This window comes from Xiphophorus couchianus, chromosome 21 (assembly GCF_001444195.1).
Source record: "Xiphophorus couchianus chromosome 21, X_couchianus-1.0, whole genome shotgun sequence".
Taxonomy (NCBI): domain Eukaryota; kingdom Metazoa; phylum Chordata; class Actinopteri; order Cyprinodontiformes; family Poeciliidae; genus Xiphophorus; species Xiphophorus couchianus.
In genome coordinates, this window is record NC_040248.1 from 1854912 (window position 1) to 1873542 (window position 18631).

An 18631-nucleotide genomic window follows, 5' to 3' on the forward strand; every position below is an offset into this window, starting at 1 on the left:
GTTTGAATAATAAGGAGCAAATCTGTGTTAATCCAGGATATTTACAAGGCAAATGCGCTTCTGGTAGCCAAAATTAACTAATTTAATTCTGTAGAGCCATTTTCTGACAACTAGTAGATTAAATACTCGACTGCGAAGAAGTTTATTTACATATCAGTCATGAAAACAAACTTTACTGGACGATAAATTATCCCAGAACAGTAATATTATTGTTTTGAGACCATTTTCATGACATAATAATGCATAAATAAACTTTAAATTCTGAATAACATTTAACACTGGAACTGGAAGACATTTTAAATATCTAAAATAAACAACAAAACAACAATTAAAAGGAATTATGAAAACAAAATAAGGGCTAAATGAGCCCAAAACACCAGACTGAAGATTTTTATCATCCAGTTTTTGAAAGAGAAAAATAATAAATCATGCAAATAAAAATGATTGAGCTCATTTAAATTTTGTCATTATATTAATAAATTTATTACTTATTTCAACAGGTCTGCACGTTATAAACCTAATAATGATTAATATCAGCTGAGAACTGCCGGTGAGCTGGCAGAAGAATTTTCAAAACAAAGATGGCGTCCAATCTTCAGATCCAAAACTAATTTATGTGGTTTGCTTATAAACGTGAATGATAACAATCATTTACAGATAAAATAATTCCTTACATTTCAATTCTACTTTTACTTTTACTCAAATTTAGATGTTCAGGTTTTCATTCTTTGTATTCTGACACACTGATCTCATATCTGTCTTTCGCTGTGCTGTCATCGACCGTCTGGTCCAGGAAATGGAAAATTAAAGTGATGTCATTTCCCCAGCTGGCCGACCAATCGTTACGTCATTACGTTATGCACATGTGACGTGAATGGGTGGGGCTGACAGCAGACAAATGACGCATTTACAAACACAACATCCAGGCCTAATGTCGCTCGGTCCTCCACTAACAACTTCATCAAGTATTTTATCTGCGGAAGGCCAATCCTGCCAAAACTGACAACCCATCCCCCTAAAATTTTAAATAAATAAGGAAATGAAATTGAAAATAAGAAGTGCATAGATAAACATGAAAATAAAAATTAATAAGGAAATGAAATAGAAAAAAATAATAAAGAATTAAAGAAAAAATAAAACAGAAAGGGTAAATGAGAAAATAAAATTGAAAATGAACAAATATATTGTAAAATAATACATTAAATGTGTTGTAATTATTTATTTCCACCTTACTTTATTTTCTCATTTCTTTATTTATTGTCAATTTTGACAGTATTAGTCCTCCATATATACCTGCCGAACTAAAGACAATAAGACGCTGGACTTGTCAACACAATACAGCTACCTGAAACAAAGATGTATCTATTATATTAATATATATATAATTGTGCAATAAGATAATCTTTTGATTTAAAGGAAAGAGGAGGATTCACATTAAAATAATTATTAAACTTTACTCTACAGGCTTTTTGAACATTTTGGTCGTATTACTAAGAAAATATGAGCAGAAAGCACAAATATGTGCTTTGTTAGTTGTTTGTAACAAAAATAGACAAAAATAATATATTTACTTATCTGTGATTTTATGTTTGATATTCATAAAGTAAATAATAAAAGTGATGCCAGAAAGTATGTTTATTTGTCAGTTTAGTGACCAGTTTAATTTAGTTATTTAAGAACGAGGAAAAACCTTCTCCATTTTTTATTGTTATTACTCAGTTTTGAAATTAAAATACTATATTTTCAGAATTATTTGTCATCTTTGATACTTGAAAACTGAAGTGACCTTACAGAGACATGCTGAGGTTCAACAGTATTCGTCTTAAATACATTTAATTTCTGAATGAACAGGATCCAACATCACAGCTACAGTCGTGTCCAGATGTTTGACACATCAGATCCAGATTAACTCCCTACTAAGTTAAAATAAACTCTTTCATTTATAAATATCCTATTTCAGTATTTTCTGCTCAATTTAATCACCAAACGTCCTTAAAGTCACTCAGAACCAAGATGGAGGATCAGTCATGTGAGTACTGACACTTCACATAAATTTGATGTATTTGTTTATAAAAAGCTTTAAAGTAAAGCAGGTTAACCATAATGGAGGCGATCTGTGCCAGGTCTAGTCTCTATTGACCCGGCCATTCGCTGCAAGTCTCTGCTCTCTCAAATAAAGGCCACAGAGCCATAAAACCAGACAAAAGCTTCCAGGTTTGTAGTGCTCTTACTGCATAGTGGGAGTCATAAATGAGACTTCGGGAAAAGCCAAATAGTCGTTAACTGGAAGGTAAAAGAAGCAGAAAGAAACTTTAAAAATCTAAAATCCAGCAGCTTTCATTCGTTGTGTTTAAAACTGAAGTTCTGCCTGGATTATCAGGACAGACTGGATTATTTATCTCCTGTTTGCAGATGTGGAGCTTTCTCAGGAAAACTGATCTGAATCATGATGCAGAAACTCAGCTGAGCTTTTCATGCTTCAGCTGGACGGATGAACACAGTTTGGTCAACTGACAGGAAGTCAATGGAGCTTCGGCATTATTAGTCTCCTCTTCCTCACTTTCTGGTTCACCAAACAGAAACTGAGCTACAGATCAAGTCAGGTAATTCAGCAACATAGGAGAGGAAGAAAACAGAGACATAAGGGAAATACTTAGTGGAGAAAACCAAACAGAAAGACGGATGGATGGATGGATGGATGAATGAATGAATGGATGGATGGATGGGTGGTTGGATGCTTTAGCTCCTTCTCTCAGTTTATAACCAGGAAACATGGCTGCCGTTCTGTTTACATGCTGTTTTGTTAGCGTACTTTTGAAGTTTTAAATAAAGCTTCAACTTCTCCATGCTGTGGTGACCTCTGACCTTTTCTGCGTCCTGCTGCTGCTGTCTCTTCTCCTGGGCCGCCGCCCGGCGCTGCTGCTCCTTCCTCCTCTGCTGCTCCATCTTCCTGCCTCGCTCCTCGGCGCAGCGATCCAGCTGCTGCTGCGCGCGCCACTCCTTATCCTGCAGCGACCGCTCTGATGGCCACCCAGCACGAAGACAAACACACGCATCATCATCATTACGGCCCAAATGTTCACAGTTTTCACACAACCCAACTAAAAAATGCTGCCTTTAAATTGTGATTGATGTTTTTCCCTGTCAATGTTTTAGAGTGTTTGGAAGTGGCGCCACCTGCTGGAGAACTGACCTTGTGTTCTCTGTCTGCTCTCTTGTCTTTCTTTAGATAAATTCAGCCGAGAGCCTTAAGAAATGAGAAAGAAGATAAATATTCACTACATGCAATGTATTAAAATGTCAGAGTAGCTTCATTTCAATCACAAACATTAAAAACTATATTTATCTACTAAATAACTCCAATAAAATGCATTATTTTAGGTAAACAGTAGAGTTCCTGGTGTCTACCTGTAGGGCTGGACGGTGACTGAACAGGTGATGCATGCCTGCTGCTGGTCAGTGTTGCAGGAGGAGGAACCAAAGCTGGGATTTTACAGATAAACACATCATCAACATTAAATATAAATCCAATTTCTGCTCGCATCCACAGCCGCCAGTCAAAATAAAATGAATCAGCTGTCATCCGTGTGTGGAGGTTAGGGTCAAGGGTCAGAGCAGAGCTGTCTGAGCAGAACCCTAGGCGTCTAACCTCCAGCCATATTGTCTTTTCTCACAGTCAGTCTCTCAAACTGACATGAAATCAGCCAGAAGACGTCAGTGGACAGATGGAGCCTCACAAACATCTAAAAACAGATTCTCAGCTCAGTCATCAGATATGCAAATATATGCAAATCTCAGTTTAGTCCCAACCCGACCACGGTTCTGGTTAACCGCAGGATGAAATGACATAACAGTGAAATATTTACATACTTACAGTCATATGGTGTCACCTTATTTTATAGTAATCTGAATAAAGGGCTTTACAGAAAAAACTGCTTAGATATAACAATATAACCACCAGCCTATTACACTGCAAAACACAACATCTTACCAAGCATTTTTGTTAACTTTCTAATGCAAATATCCCAGTACAATTTAAATAAGTTCAAATAAGAAGTTACTTTTTATCAAGATAAATAAGCATTTTAAGTAAGTAATTATTAAATATATATTTAAAAAGGCAGATTATTTAATTTATAACGGGAAAATCTTGTGTAAAACCAGAATATTCTCTTCATCACACTGTGTTTTCAGTCAGAGACTTATTCAGAACCACTGTTGTACTGACTGCTACAGGAAATCATTCCTGCCTGCAGCCATTAACATCTAAAACAACTTTTGTTAAAGAATTTTAAAGAATATGGCTTACAGTAACATCTAATTTGCATTTGCAAACAATAAAGTAGATCCTACCAGAGTTCCTCATTTGGAGATGGTCTATCCCATAATAATTAAAATTCCTACACATTTTTCCTGCCTCTAACCCGTCAAATTAAATAACAAAATGTCCATTTGCTGCTTAATACATCCCACTCCAACAGTGCCAATAATTTCACCTGACAGTAGTCATAATGTTATGCCTGATTTATCTTCCAACAGCACAGACAAAAAGACTTCATATAATAAGAAGAATAAAAACATTGGATCAAGGATCAGCAGTGTTTTTCCAACTTAAATATGTTTCTAAGATACTAATTTTGAACATTTTACACAAAAGAGGGCGGGAAATGATTTAATCCACACAGTTATTGCATTGACAAACACATTATTCTCATTAAATCTTATTTATAAACTGAAATATCAAGAACTGTATTTTGTCACCCAGCACTGCAAAGTAGTTCTGCGTTATTTCATCATATTATGAGAACAATTACCCTGTGTAAGATGGAAAATCCCTACTCAACCTTATTTCGCCTTACCTGTCATGTCAACACGCCTCGGAACCACCTGGGTCATCGTGTATTGTCACCACAGGAGCGGAGCCAGACAGAACCAGGAAAAATTGCTGAACAGCTCCGGTTCGGTTCGAGCGACACAGTGACTCAGAGAAAATACGAAGAATAACAGATGCTGGGAGAGGAGAGGCAGAAAAGGGAGGGGATGCTGTCAAACATTACCTCTATTTAACCCTGTACAGTTTTCACTGAGCTCAACCGAAAAATAATGACAATATTTTAACCATAATTAAGGTTTTTGTCTCAAATAAAATAAGCTAACTGCTCAAAATGAAGCTAACAACTGTTTTCACTTTTTATATATTAGAAAATATATACATTAATATCGAGACACAATAATTAAGAGAAAGTTTATCTAGTAAAAGAAAGATAATGTGTTCTACCTTTGAATAAAAACGGGGACAAATTTGTATTTTGTTAAAATTAAATATTTTCGAATCTGTGGCCGCATCACCATTTGGCTAATTTACATATTAATACGCCAGCTCACGCCGCACTGCGTCTCCTAGCAACCAGGTGGTAGAGGAACTGATCGGCGGTAGAATAAGCCTTCTTCTATGAATAAAACATTAAAAATGACTCGTTATATGTTCATAAGTACAGCACAAAGTGGTTTTAGGTTGAACTGCATCCTTTTCTTCCTCCTCCTCCGTCTGTTCTCCTCACGCGGCTGTCAAATTGGCTCGTGTCGGCGCGCACGTGCCAGGCACAAGCAGGCCCCCCGGCGGCGGTGTTACGTCACAGTTATTACAAACCGAAGCTGGCAGCTGTAATATGGGTCAGCGCTGTTTTAGCTGCTCACACACACGTTTAGCGAGTCACAACCGATGGCAGCGCTAAAAATAACCAACAGAGACTTTAAAAAAGCCACAGAAAACACAAGGACGACTTACATAATCTGTGGTTATCACATTTGTCAACACGAATTATTTAGCCAAAACAAACCATATAAAATATTTTTTTTAAAAGAAATGAGGATATCTCAAGCTTATTACATTCAGCATGTATGCTGCACATTTTTAAAAATAATTGTAATTTAAACATTGTCTTTGTAATTGTTCTAAACGTTTTTGGAATTCAATATGGATGGTGAACTACATGTCAAATGGCTACAATATCAACCAGGACTGCATAAACACCATAAAAGTGCTTTATTAAATTAAAAGATTTTAATTGTAAAAATCTTCAGGTTGTTGTGTTACCATGGTTACAATCTGATGTGACTAGTTTTTCTTTGCGTTTGAGCTTCAGTTTGTCCATAAACACACTTCAGGAATTAGTAACCAATTATCCCTGATTGCTTTAAGCTCCGCCCCCTTTGCTGTTAGTGACGCTACAAACATTTGAACAACTTTATTTCTTCAACCAATAAGACCAAATCAAACATGGATTAATTGGTTTTTATTGTATTTTATGACACAGTGTGAAAATAATGCACAAAAAAGCAGATATTTTCTATTTCTGGTACAGAAGAGAATCTGCTGCTCGTTTACTACTAATAACTTCCTGGTAGGATTCCTCACATCACTGCTGCAGAAATGTTAGCATCTTCAGATGGATCTTTAAAAGAAGCTGCAGATTAAAAATAGCTGCTGGAAAAAAGGCACAGACAGAAGAAATGTGCTTTTACAAACCTGAGACTGATCTGAACTTTAAAGTTTCTAGAAATTAAAAGCAACACAACATCAAATGTTCTCATAATCTGGACAGGAAGAGTTAAGACATTTAGCAGAACATGAGATCTTGGTACTTTTTAGTTCAGACTGTAAAAGAGAAGCTAGTTAAGTGATGCACCATATTCAGATTTTCATTCCTGTTATGAGATTTTATTAGTAATTAAACTATAAAAAGAAATTTCTGCATCTTACAACTGCAATTTGGTATTTAATCAAATTGGCAAAAAGTCCTTGTTACCTGCAAAATCTGTAAATATGAAATGAAAAGCAGTGAAATGTTCATCAGCTCTCTGCATGAATGAACACATTAAACAACTTACTGCTGCTTTTGTGTTTCATTTGATTTGTTTATACACACCTTTCCTTCCACACTGAAGAGTGTTTGCTGATGAAATTAGTGATTTTCCAACAGGCAGGTCATTAGTACGGATGGAACAAGCTAAAAATGAACAGATTCTGGTCAACTGCAAGTTATTTACCTTCCTAAAATGAAATGAAAAATGATAGTTTTTGTCTTTGTGATGAGCTGCTGCTAACTAAAGATGCAGTTTAAACTGATTCTGAGTTTATTGAGTTTGTGTGTTTATACCTGAGTAAACCAGCAGCCAGTCGCCAAAGAAGGCTTCAGAAATAATTATCAAGGCTACTTTAAAAGGTAATATGCAGTCAATGAATCGGCTGCATTAATGTAATGAATATGTAGTTCTGTGTTTAGCAGCTATGTCTATAACGGACCTCTTTATGAAACGGACCTCTGCAGCCACTGAGTAACTGAAGCCGATTGGATTAATAATCCAGAGTTTCATCTCGCCTCTGGTTCTAATCTGTCCTCAGCATCAACCGTCCACTTCCTGGTTCTGGTTACCAGGGGCGACCGACAGCGGCAGCAGGTCACCAGTCAGAGCCGAGTCCAACCCGGGTTTCGGTGGGGTTGGTTTCCATGGAAACGTCAGAGGCGAGAGTCGCAGGGCAGAGGTCTGAACGCCACCTCCATGTTTTCCTCCATGATGATGTCGAAGCGGCACATGACCGCCCTGATGGCGGCAAAACGACAGAAGAATAAAGTTTTTCTCTCATAAACGCGCCGACTGGAAGTGATTCAGAACACAGAGATCACCCAAAGATCTTCGTTAGTTTGAATCATTTTTCCTTCAGTCCAATATGCAGAATTTATTTTCTGCTTTTAGAAGCTCTAGAGTTTACTTTAATTAAATGTTTTCTGATCCTCCAAAAACAAAACAAAACAAAAAAACTAACCTCCACCACAGCTCAGGATGCTATAACAGAATATTAGGGCCTGGACAAGAATTTATTTGTTTATTACAAGAATAAAGTCCTAATAATTCCAGAATAAAATGCGCTAATACCAGAATAAAGTCATATTCTGGTATGATTTTATTCATACCACATTATTAGTTATATGACTTTATTGCTAATAAAGTCACAGTAATACTAGAAAAAAGCCGTAATAATGAGAATAAAGTCGTATTGATGCCAGAATAGTTGTAATAATTCCAAAATAAAATTGTGATAATACATGAATAAAGTCGTAAAAATACAAAATAAAGTCGTAATCCTTTCTTAGTTGTCTTATTGATTATGTAGTTTAAGAATCTTGTACTTTTATCTGTTACTGGACTTGAAATGTGATTGGTTAATTAACTGAAACTGACTCAAACTGAAAAATCAGAATGATGTAAAAACAGTTTGAAACAAAGAGGGAAACTGAGAGAACTGAGCCAGAAGTCCTGAGATTAATCATAAAAGGTTTAAAACCATCAGTTTAAATGGTGAGTGTGGTGACCTCTGACCTGTCGGGTCGCTCCAGTGGAGTGAAGCGAATCCTCAGCAGCCGGATCTTGTAGCGAGGGCCGATGATGTTCCCGGTGTTGATCCTAACGGAGATCTTCTGGACGTTCTGCAAATCCTCGTCGAACTGGGCCAGCAGCCGAGTGGAGGTGTACTGCTCCAGCCGCTGCAGCTTACTGCCACAAACCACAAATATTTTAACTAAATCACATAATTGAAATCTACATAATGAATTAATCAAAAGTCCAAGCCCTCGTTTTAATACTAACTTATTCCAAGTATCATTTTTAAAATTTGCTTTTAAACTGCATGACAGAGATTAAAAGTAGAGCAGCAAAATGAAATGAGGTGGATTAGCAGAGCTAGCTAACAACTGTCTTCAGTCAGAGGTCTTTGTATATTTGGTGGAAGACTGACTGCTACTGGAGATCTTTCCTGCCCACAGAATCGCTGGTCACAACAAATATTTGAAGTGTTGTACCAGTCAGGAGTCGGACTCACTGGTCTATCCGGGCCTCTGTAAAGTTCCTGCCGCTGTGCAGACGGATGTAGACGACCCCCCAGCGCAGGTACTGGTTCCACGTCACCATATCCACTCTGTAGCTCAGCTCTGCCACCCACAGGACACACAGAGTATCACAACACCTTCCATCAGATGCTTGAGAATGTGTTGATTTACTTCAGATCCAGGTTGGGGTGTGAAAACTTCAGCAGGACTCACTCTGGTAGGGCAGGGCGGCCATGGTGCTGAAGAAGACTTTGGTCTGTCCCATCTTCACCAGAGCGTCTCTCCACTGGCTGACGTTGTAGCCTGCAGACACAAATCATGGTCAAATTATGGTTTTACCTGAGGTTTTAATGTAATAAAATAAATTTATACAACAGAATAACACTAAAAATACGAGTGATATTGTTTTGGATTTATTTTTTGTCATTAAGTTGGAAAGTATGTGCTTTTTTTTCAATTTGTCTTAATTTTAATAACATGCATGAGGAAAAGTCTCCTTCTGCTAAAGCATAATAAGAGTTTTCTAACTTTTTGGGTAATTTTGTTTTCAGTTTATTTTGTCTAGAAAATGTTTTTATCCATTTCCAGCAACAGAAATGAGAACTTGCCACAAAAAACCCTCTACTAACAAAGTTTAACCAAGTTTCTTTTGTGTGTAAAATGTCAGGGTCATGCTAAGAAATTAAATAAATAAAATTACAAGAATAAACTAGCAAAATTATGAGATCATATTACGAAAACAAACTTGTACGAGAATAAAGTTATAAAAATACACATTTGTCAGGAAGCCACAAAAATGATTCCAAGAGTCACAAATGATGAGCCACACTTTGGCCTCCCCTGGTTTAGACAGAAGGTGAGGTGTTTTTCTGTGTGTGTGTGTGTGTGTGTGTGGGGGTGTGTGTGTGTGTGTGTGCGTGTGTGTGTGTGTGTGTGTGTGTGTGTGTGCGTACCCAGTACAGGACAGGAAGCAGGCTTGAAGGCGTCACACTGCAGACACTGTCCGTCCAGAAAGCGGCTGTAGGAGGAGCAGGGGTACCCGGTGAGCCGGCAGGTCCGGTTCAGGGCGCACAGGAACAGGAACACGGAGCGCTGGTGGTCGCACACAAAGTACGATTTACCTGCAGGAGGACGAGGAGGAGGAGCCGAGCAGGTGAGGGGTAATGATACCTGTGTGAGCTTGTGGGGGCGGAGCCAGAGGGTTTTACCTGAGAAGATGGTTTTGGGGCATCCTGGTTGGTCGATTCCACCGTTGGCGTAGAAATCAATGTGACCGTGAGCTCCTTGGAGCCCGAATGCTGCCAGGAGGAAAAACTGATCAAATTCTGACTGTTTTTATTCAGTTAATACGCAAACTGTTTATAAATAAGGGTGATCCATTTTATCAGCCAGCTGATTTATTGGTGTTGATTTCCTTATCTTTGAGAAATCAGTGATCGGCCAGTTCTTACATGTTAAGCCGATCTTATCTACTTCAGAAAAAGTCTAAAAATCAGCCGCGGTTCTGCTCTGCAGTGAGAAGTTTGGCCATCAGGTCATCTCTGAATGTTTACAGTTAATAATAATCACCTCACTGTTCCTAACTTAGTGACTTTCTTGATAAATTTAGCTAAATTTCATTAAAAAAAACAATATTAGCCAAAATTGAAATTGGCTGGTCAGGCTTTTTAAAGATCGGTAATCAGTCAGAAAACTGCAATCGGTGCAGCCATAGTTCTAAACATTAGAATCGGTGCTTTAGCTCTAAGTTTATCAGTTAGAAACCAAATGATGGGATTGATTCACAGCTTTGGTGTCTTTGTGTCAGGACCAAATGAAACCTCAGCTCAGTTTCCACCAAACGTTGAGGTCAGTGTGTGAGTCTCACAGTTCATGTCGGTGTGCAGAACGTCCACAAACATGGCGTCTGACGGGTCCAGCCGCTCCTCTGGGGTGGCGCTGGTGAACATCGGCCCCGCTGGGTCCAAACCTGCAGCACACACGCTAACATCGGTCAGTCTACAGAACAGGTACAGTCAATGAGACAAGGAAGACCTCTGGAGGTCATCACAATACATTTTATTTAGTGGCATCCGAGTAAAGAGGTGGGGGAACGAAAATACATGCCAAACCTTTCAGATTGTTATTTAAAAAGTTCATTTTAAGTAACTTTGTATTGGATTGTTAGATAAAACCTCAAAAAATAGATTAAAATTTGTAACACAATTAAATATGAAAAGTGTATGAAAACTTGTGCTAAGTATTGTTTATTATTGTAAATACTACAGAAGAGAGTAAGTAGATATATAAGTGCTGAGTATTTGTGACTGCAGATCATGTTCATGGACAGATTGAATAACCCTGAAGTCTTTCCTCTCGTCGTTGAGCCGTTAGCTTCTCTGGTTGGATGCTAACAGTTTTACCTGTGATGCGGCCGATCGCTCCCTTCAGGTTCGCTCCAACAAATCCGGCCAGGTGAGCGCCCAGGCTGACGCCGATGAGATGGATGGAGCTCAGAGAGGCGCCTTCTTCCTGCAACGACACGTTCAAGCAACATGAGGAGCTGACAGGCGAGAGAGCTAATCAGATAAAATTAGTTTTCTTTAGCGGGAACATTTATTTTACTAAGTAAACCTGTGGAGCTGAGCATTAGCTGCAGCTTCTGTAGAGAAGTGTGATTTAATGTGGAGTCAGAATGAAGAGTGGAGTGATGGTGATGCGTTCACTAACTCAGACTGCTTCATAATTTCATAATTATAATTTTCAGATATTGTTATTACAACGTCTGGCTTCTCCTGGTGCTTTCTCACACAAATGACGTAAAAGTCGGATAAAATGCAACATGACGGTTCAGACTGCAGACATTTTGAAAACTATCTGATTTAGTTTCACAAATGGAAGAAAAACAGATATGATTTCTTTGTGGAGTGAAAATATCTGCATTAGGTTATTCAGACATGAAAATGTCAGATTTGCGTCGCTTTCGCCTGCTGTGTGAACGTAGCTAATTTCACGCCTTGTTTTAAGATTTTTCTGTTTTTTAATTTGTTTAAGAAAATCAGAGTTTAAAACAACAGAAACACTTTTTGTATCTTCTTGCCAGGATCTGAGCTGAAAACATCCCGGTCCAGAACCTCTCGCTCTCGTCTACCTGGGCTGTGTTAACACAGCAGCAGAATGTGACCCAAGGCAGATTCTTTTGCTGTCTCACCTGCATGGTTCTGATGAAGCCCGTCAGGTTGAGCGCCGCCTCCCTGGTGTAGGTCACAGCGGTGAAGTAGTTGAGGTTGGCCGCTCCTCGGTTCCAGTCCACCACGATCACGTTCATGTCCTCCTGCTCGGCCAGCAGGCGCACGATGCGGTTGATCCAGATGGGCGGCGCCCCGGTGGGCCGGTAGCCGTGGATGACGAAGGCGGTGGGGCGCCGCAGGTCCAGGAGCGGCTGGGAGGACAGGTGGTGGTGGGCGACCTCGCGGCCGCAGTCCGGGTTGGAGCGCGTGTAGAGCAGCAGGCGGACGTATAGGCTGGTTCCCATGAAGCAGTGGGACAGGTCCAGGTCGGTGAAGTTATCGCAGGGCTCCTCGGTGCCGGACTCACCTGGACGGACATCATGGAGGTCAGGGGTCAGATGAGAATTAGAGCAACATGGGAGTCTGCTCTAAAAAGAAGATGGAGAATATTTCCACTACCTGTTGCTCTGTTTGGAAAATATTCTTCACTCTTTTGTATTTATATGTATTTATTTTAGTAATTGACTAATTTATTGATTATTCTGGCAATTAATTTCAAAGATTGGTACATTCTGCAGATATTTCATGTAACCACTCAAATCTTTTTTCACAGTTTTTACAGTTTTTTTAAAGATAAGTTTAAAAATAAAAAATCCAACATTTTAGTTTAATTTACTAACAACCAATGACGTCTTTGTACAAGATGATAAATCTAAACGAAGAAACAAATCATGATTGTACATGATAAATAAAGATCTAAACTTTGGGAATTTAAAATAAATCTTATTAAAAACATATGAACGAACATCTAGAAGTACTGTATGTTGAGTAATAATATAAATATTTACTCAGTGTAGAAACATTTCCATCCTCTTTAATGTCCTACATTGATTGTTTTTCCTATTGAACCTTTGATCCAGTTAAAAATGTGCACAGATAAGAGATCAGATGGTGATTTACAGTCAGACTAAGTGTGAATGGAGGGATCAAGGCGTTACTGTTACAGTAAGGGATCAGGTTAATCATCAGGATAAATATTCAGCCTATTTTAAGAGTTTGGAGCCTCCTAATCTAATCTCACTTCATCATCCTAGAAGATTTACCGTAAATCAGAACATTTCTGTTTTGATGCCTCAGATGGCATTAAAACTAAATATACACTAACTTGGATAAAAACGGCAAAGGAAACAAATATTAAAGCCTTCCTGTAGATGAGGAATAACTTTCAGGCTAATCGGATCAGGGAGTTATCTGTTTAGTGATCAGGGAAACCTGGGAGTCCCAGCAGATCGCAGCTCGGAGGATTTCTGATCCGATCACCAGAATGTTCTTCCTGTAACGCCTGAGAGGATCGATCTGGTGCCAAACATTAAACAGCTTCTGCTGGCTTTAACTTTCAATTAAACAAGAGAGATTAAAAAAAGATACAATACTAAGAAATAATGTGGAGATAACAGTATCCTGTCAGGATGTCAAATATATAAGCAGCTACATTAGAAACAGCTGATCAACCATCCAAAAGGTTAAAACAACTGGAGAAGTCTCTGTCTGCTTCATGTTTAGTTAAAAAATAAAAGAAAATGTTAAGTTGGAGAAAAGTCTTTGAATCCTGATGCTGCCCTCTGTCTGCACACCAGGGAACTGCAATGCTGAGTTCTAAGTTTAATGTAAAACAACAATAAACTAATAAAAATAAAGCTAAAGAAGCTGAAATTATGACCTGACAACATGAAGTCGAACCTCAAATCCAACATGGCAGCTGCAGTAAGATGTTTATTTGAAATTCTGACTGAATCTCTGAAACCCTCGACTCTTTAGTGTTTGAAATAGAAAAATACATTTGTTATTGTTTTGTTTTGCCAGTAGTCATGCAGAATCAAGAGTCAAAGGTTAATTTCTTTCTGACTGACTTGATGTTTTCAGCAAAGATAAAACATGTTGGAACGTGGATCACGATGTGCGAATTCCAACTTTTCATCCGTTTGAATTGTTGCCTACTGATGAGTTCGTTTAGTAACTGGATGTTCGAACTTCCAATGTTGAGTTGCAATCAAATAAACTGGATCAAACACTGAAGTGTTCACACCAAACCTAAAATCCAATATGGTGGCTGCTTATAAACTAGTTTTACAGAGTTAAAGTTGTAGTAAAAAGTTGATTCTTTTCACCTTCGAAGGTTTTGTATCACACACAATCAACATAATACATAATTAGTTTGGAAACATTATGAATGCATAAAACACTGAAATCACAGATGAAGAGATAAATGTGTGGATGAGCCAAAACTTTCTCTGGCTGAAAAGAAACAAAACTGAAGTTGTGATCTTTGGACCTAAAGAGGAACGATCTAGATTTATAGATCTAGACTCAAAGCACACCTTCAGTTATTACAGCTGGAAACTAGAAATCATGCTGAACTCTGACCGGAACCTTCAGAGCCACATAAAGACGGTCTCAAAGTCGGCCTTCTATCAGCTGAAGAACATTTCCAGGATTAAAGGACTAATGTCTCAGTGAGATCTAGAGAAACTCATCCAGGCGTTAACTTTTAGTCGCATTGATTACTGCAGCAGCGTCTTCCCAGGTTTGCCTAAAAAAATCAATCCTCCAGCTGCAGCTGATCCGGAACGCTGCTGCTGGAGTTCTCACTAAAACCAGGAAGATAGAAAACATAACTCAGCTCTAAGTCCTTCTACTGAGACTTAGACTGACTTCATTGTCATTTTGCATGCACGGGGTGAATACAGAACGAAATTTCGTTACATACGGCTCAGGACAATGTTTTGAGGTTCCAATGTTGTGAGGTTACTCCAGAATAAAATAAAATACAGTATAAAATATGAATATAAATATAAATATAAAATATAAAGTGCAGGAATGACAGTAAAATAGAAGTTATTTAGCTCTGTACATGTGCAAGGTATAAAGTGGAGACCAGATTTTAAGTGCAGTCCAGTTAAGAGTTCAGCAGTCTGATGGCAAGTGGGAAAAAGCTGTTTCAGAACCTGGTGGACCTGCACCGGATGCTGCAGAACCTCTTTCCAGAGGGCAGCAGGGAGAACAGTCCATGGTGGGGGTGTGAGGGGTCACTGACGATGTTTCGGCCTCGGGACACGCAGCGCTGGGATGAAATGTCCTGGATGGAGGGAAGGGGGGCTCCCTTAAAGAAGAGACTTTAAACTACTGCTGGCAGTTTATAAATCACTGAATGGTTTAAAGATCTGATGCTGTTGCATCAACCTTCCAGACCTCTCACATCTCATGGTTCTGGTTCTGCTCTGCATCCCAAGAACCAGAACCAAACATGTAGAAGCTTGGTTCTGAACATTCAGCTTCTATGCGCCACACATCTGGAACAAACATCCAGAAAACTGCAAAACAGCTGAAACACTGACTTCCTTCAAATGCAGACTGGTTAGAGTTGCTTTTGATTCATAATAACAATGACTGTTCTTTTCATCACTAACTTTAATTTGCTTGTTTTTTTGTATCTTGTGAAGAACTTTGAACTGCTTTGCTGCTAAAATGTTCTACAATAATGTTCACTTGTCTATATTTGTAGTTGACGTGTATGGCTAAACCACGTTACCACGGTAACTGAGCACTTGGCTGGCGGTGGCTTGTTGACTTTCAGGTGTAACATGATTAAACTGATTGTTGCGTCAGTCCCAATCTGAGCAGGAGAATCGGATCCAAACCGAACATCTTGCTGTCCTGCGTGACCCTCGTTAGCTGCCTCAGTCATCAGCAGCCAGCAGGTGAACAGCTGCACCATCATCTCTGGGTTTGCTGAATTATTTGTTGCTCTAAATGAGACAAACATTTACTGAACCGCTGAGCCTCAGGGGGCATTTCCTGCTCTACAAGTAGCACATATAAGTGAGACGGTGGCCTCAATAGGATCAAGCTGCTATAAAAAAACGCCTCATCCCGTCACCACCTGCGCCTTCATGGAGCCAGCCGCTGATTACAGCTGCCTGTTGAATAATGAGGCTGGGGTCAGAGGTCAGGCAGGGGTCCAGACACAAACAAACCGTCTGATTCCTGACAGATGGAGACGCCTGTAAATAATCTGTTGCTGCTAAGCCTTCCTTCTTCATGCTCCACTTTTATCCATTCAGACATTCAGCAGTTTGTTGTTTTCCTGCTGAATCAGCCAGAAAGATGGAAGCCGCGGCGAGCAGGAAGTCTGTCAGAGAGCTGTTGGAGTTTCCTACCTTTGCAGAGGATGAGGAGTCCCAGCAGAGCCAGCAGCCTGCGGAGCGACATCTTTCCTTCAGCTACAGAAACGATCTGAACCCAGACTGACGGAGCGGCTGGACTGACCAGGAGGGAGGAAAGGGGGCGGAGCCTCACGCAGGGAGCGCTTTCTAGAAGACAAGTGATTTATCCAAACCAGGTGAAGAAGAACGAGTGGGAACTTTCTACACATGAGGGAGAAATCAGAGTTTAATCACTGTGGAGTGGAATATTCAGTCAGTATAATCAGGTCTAATAACAAACTTTACTGGATGAAAAATTGTTCCAGAAGTTATAAACAATAATACTGTTGTTTTGAGAACATTTTCATGTAAATAAAATGTAATGACATAATAATGCAAAGATCAATAAACTAAGAAATGTTTCAACATAGATTCTAGTTTCTGACAGGAGGACATGAACTGATTACTTCACCTGTTTCACATTCTTACACATGTTGTCCTATTAATGGATGTGATTACTTTAAAAATAATTCAGGTTATTTCTGACTGTCGGAGCTGAATGCACAAATAACAACTGAAACAGATCTTTATTAAAATGTGCAGTTATTAAAATGTAATCAAAGGATTGAGAACCTTTATATGAAGCAGGATCATTAATATTTTAGATAATGGTTGTGTTTTTAATTTAACACCAGCTGCCAGACCAGGTTTGTTTTGAAATGTTGTAAGAGATGATTAATAAACAAATTTAAGAGGTTTTTATTGCAACATATATTTTTTTAGTTTATTGGAGCAAACCGAATTAATAAGGAATACAGATAAACAGCCTGATTTGGGTTGTCATAAAGGCTGTGATGGTTATTAATAGCTGCAGAGTGATGCGCCGCACCCAGCCGCCCCTCCCTGTGCATCCAGCAGAAACACATGTAATTAACATGTGCAGAGAGCCGAGGCCGCAGTAATGTTAGAGCGAAACCTGCAACCGTGCAATCAGAGCTGGACGCAAATAAAGTGAGCGACAGAGGAGAGGTTTCTGTAACCAACGTCAGATTTCATGATCATTTTTATTGAATATGTTCCAAAAATGATTTCTTCATCTTTTTACTGGTGTCATGAATTATTGAGGCTATTTAAGATTTTGTTTTATGTTGGAGGTTTAATAATAAGCCCTTCATTCATTTAAGATTGAAAAGAAAGGAACTAAATCTGCTTGGAAAACTGGACTAAAATACCACAAAACATAATTTTAATATTTTGACCAGATCAAAGATTAGATTTATTATACATTACACTGCAAAACACAAAATCTCACCAAGTAACTTTAGCCTAGTTTCTAGTGAAAATATTTTAGTACACTTGAAAAAAGACAAAACTATTTCACAATTAAGGAGTTATTGACTTAAAACTAGCTTCTGTTCTGATGAAATGTTACCTGTAAGTTAGTTGTCTTATTTCAAGTGTAATAAGATATTATTATAAAGTAAACTAAAGTTACTTGGTAAGATTTTGTGTTTTTGCAGTGAACTGATTGTTGCTGGTTCTGCTTTAGAGACGTTTCTGCATCCTGACGTCAGCGCTTCTGAGTGACCAGGTTAAAGGTCACTGTTAGGCCACAGTGTTCAGATCACCTAAAGAGCTTACCTTTCTAAGCCACGCCCCCTCACCTGTCACCTGACCTGGCTGCCTTCAGGTCAAAGTGGATTTCCTGATGAGATCATAGATCAGACTCTGAACTTCCTCAGGTTGTGTTTGTTCTCTGCTTTCTGCTGATGCAGCATCAGGATGAAACAGCCAGATCTACGAGACCGGCTCCAACCGGACAGGTGATAAACCTGTGGAGGTGAGGCGGGTTGGTCAGGCGGTCAGGATGCTGCCAGATGGCTGCTGGTGGAGGTTACCTGGGGTCGCCACTCTGGCAGGAGATCCAGACGATTTATCCCGTCAAACCGTAAAAGATTTAGGATCCCAGAGGAGCAGATGGAGAATGATGCTGGAAACAGAAAAACTTTTCTGGGTTTAGTTCTTTACATGAACACCGAGAATGAGGAACGAGAAAATAAATGAAGGACAAGATGGAGAGACAGACAGACGGACGGATGAACAGATGGATAACTGATTCTCCTAATCTTTTGTTGTGAATGTTCTTCTCATTCTGTTGGCATGGTGACCATCTCTTTAATTAAAATTAAATTCTAACTGATTTAATTAAAGGATTTATTGGTGAAGTTTCCCAGAATGAAACTTGCTGGACGTTTGAGTCTAAACTTAAACTGCTGAGATTATTTATAAACTTTAAAAGTTTGTAAAATCTGTTTCAACTAAAACATTTAAA

General features: G+C 38.9%; 2 protein-coding genes across 3 annotated transcripts in view; both read right to left on the reverse strand.

Moving 5' to 3' along the window:
• The window catches only part of LOC114136432 (MAP7 domain-containing protein 2), a 28095-nt gene extending 23026 nt beyond the window's left edge, over positions 1-5069 (reverse strand). Inside the window, 6 exon segments of the mRNA XM_075410485.1 lie at positions 2866-3020; positions 3194-3247; positions 3409-3483; positions 4860-4902; positions 4904-5009; positions 5011-5069. Of these exon segments, the coding sequence (XP_075266600.1) occupies positions 2866-3020; positions 3194-3247; positions 3409-3483; positions 4860-4902; positions 4904-5009; positions 5011-5054 (477 nt within the window). The 5' untranslated portion in view covers positions 5055-5069.
• A 1210-nt stretch (positions 5070-6279) lies between these two features.
• Positions 6280-18616, reverse strand: lipib (lipase, member Ib). Of its 2 annotated transcripts, XM_028004446.1 has the most exons (13): positions 18198-18616; positions 17964-18131; positions 16424-16521; positions 16315-16352; positions 12079-12464; positions 11291-11399; positions 10756-10857; positions 10097-10186; positions 9842-10009; positions 9102-9191; positions 8882-8990; positions 8383-8556; positions 6280-7605 (listed from the first exon to the last, which is right to left on the reverse strand). In XM_028004446.1, exons 5-13 carry the CDS (start codon positions 12400-12402, stop codon positions 7521-7523), a joined length of 1251 nt encoding a protein of 416 aa, XP_027860247.1. In that variant the 5' UTR covers positions 12403-12464; positions 16315-16352; positions 16424-16521; positions 17964-18131; positions 18198-18616; the 3' UTR covers positions 6280-7520. The 2 variants fall into 2 exon arrangements, with proteins under 2 accessions (XP_027860247.1, XP_027860246.1); XM_028004445.1 differs by having other exon boundaries at positions 16315-16521.
• Positions 18617-18631: the final 15 nt, after the last annotated feature.

Bases quoted from the DNA above. Each gene is read 5' to 3' on its own strand.
- lipib (XM_028004445.1), bottom strand. From the start codon at position 16,366: ATGTCGCTCCGCAGGCTGCTGGCTCTGCTGGGACTCCTCATCCTCTGC. The intron at 10,858-11,290 runs GTAAAACTGTTA...TGTGTGCTGCAG, and splicing joins AGCGATCGGCCGCATCACAG to GTTTGGACCCAGCGGGGCCG. The intron at 10,187-10,755 runs GTGAGACTCACA...TCCTCCTGGCAG, and splicing joins TCTGCACACCGACATGAACT to CATTCGGGCTCCAAGGAGCT.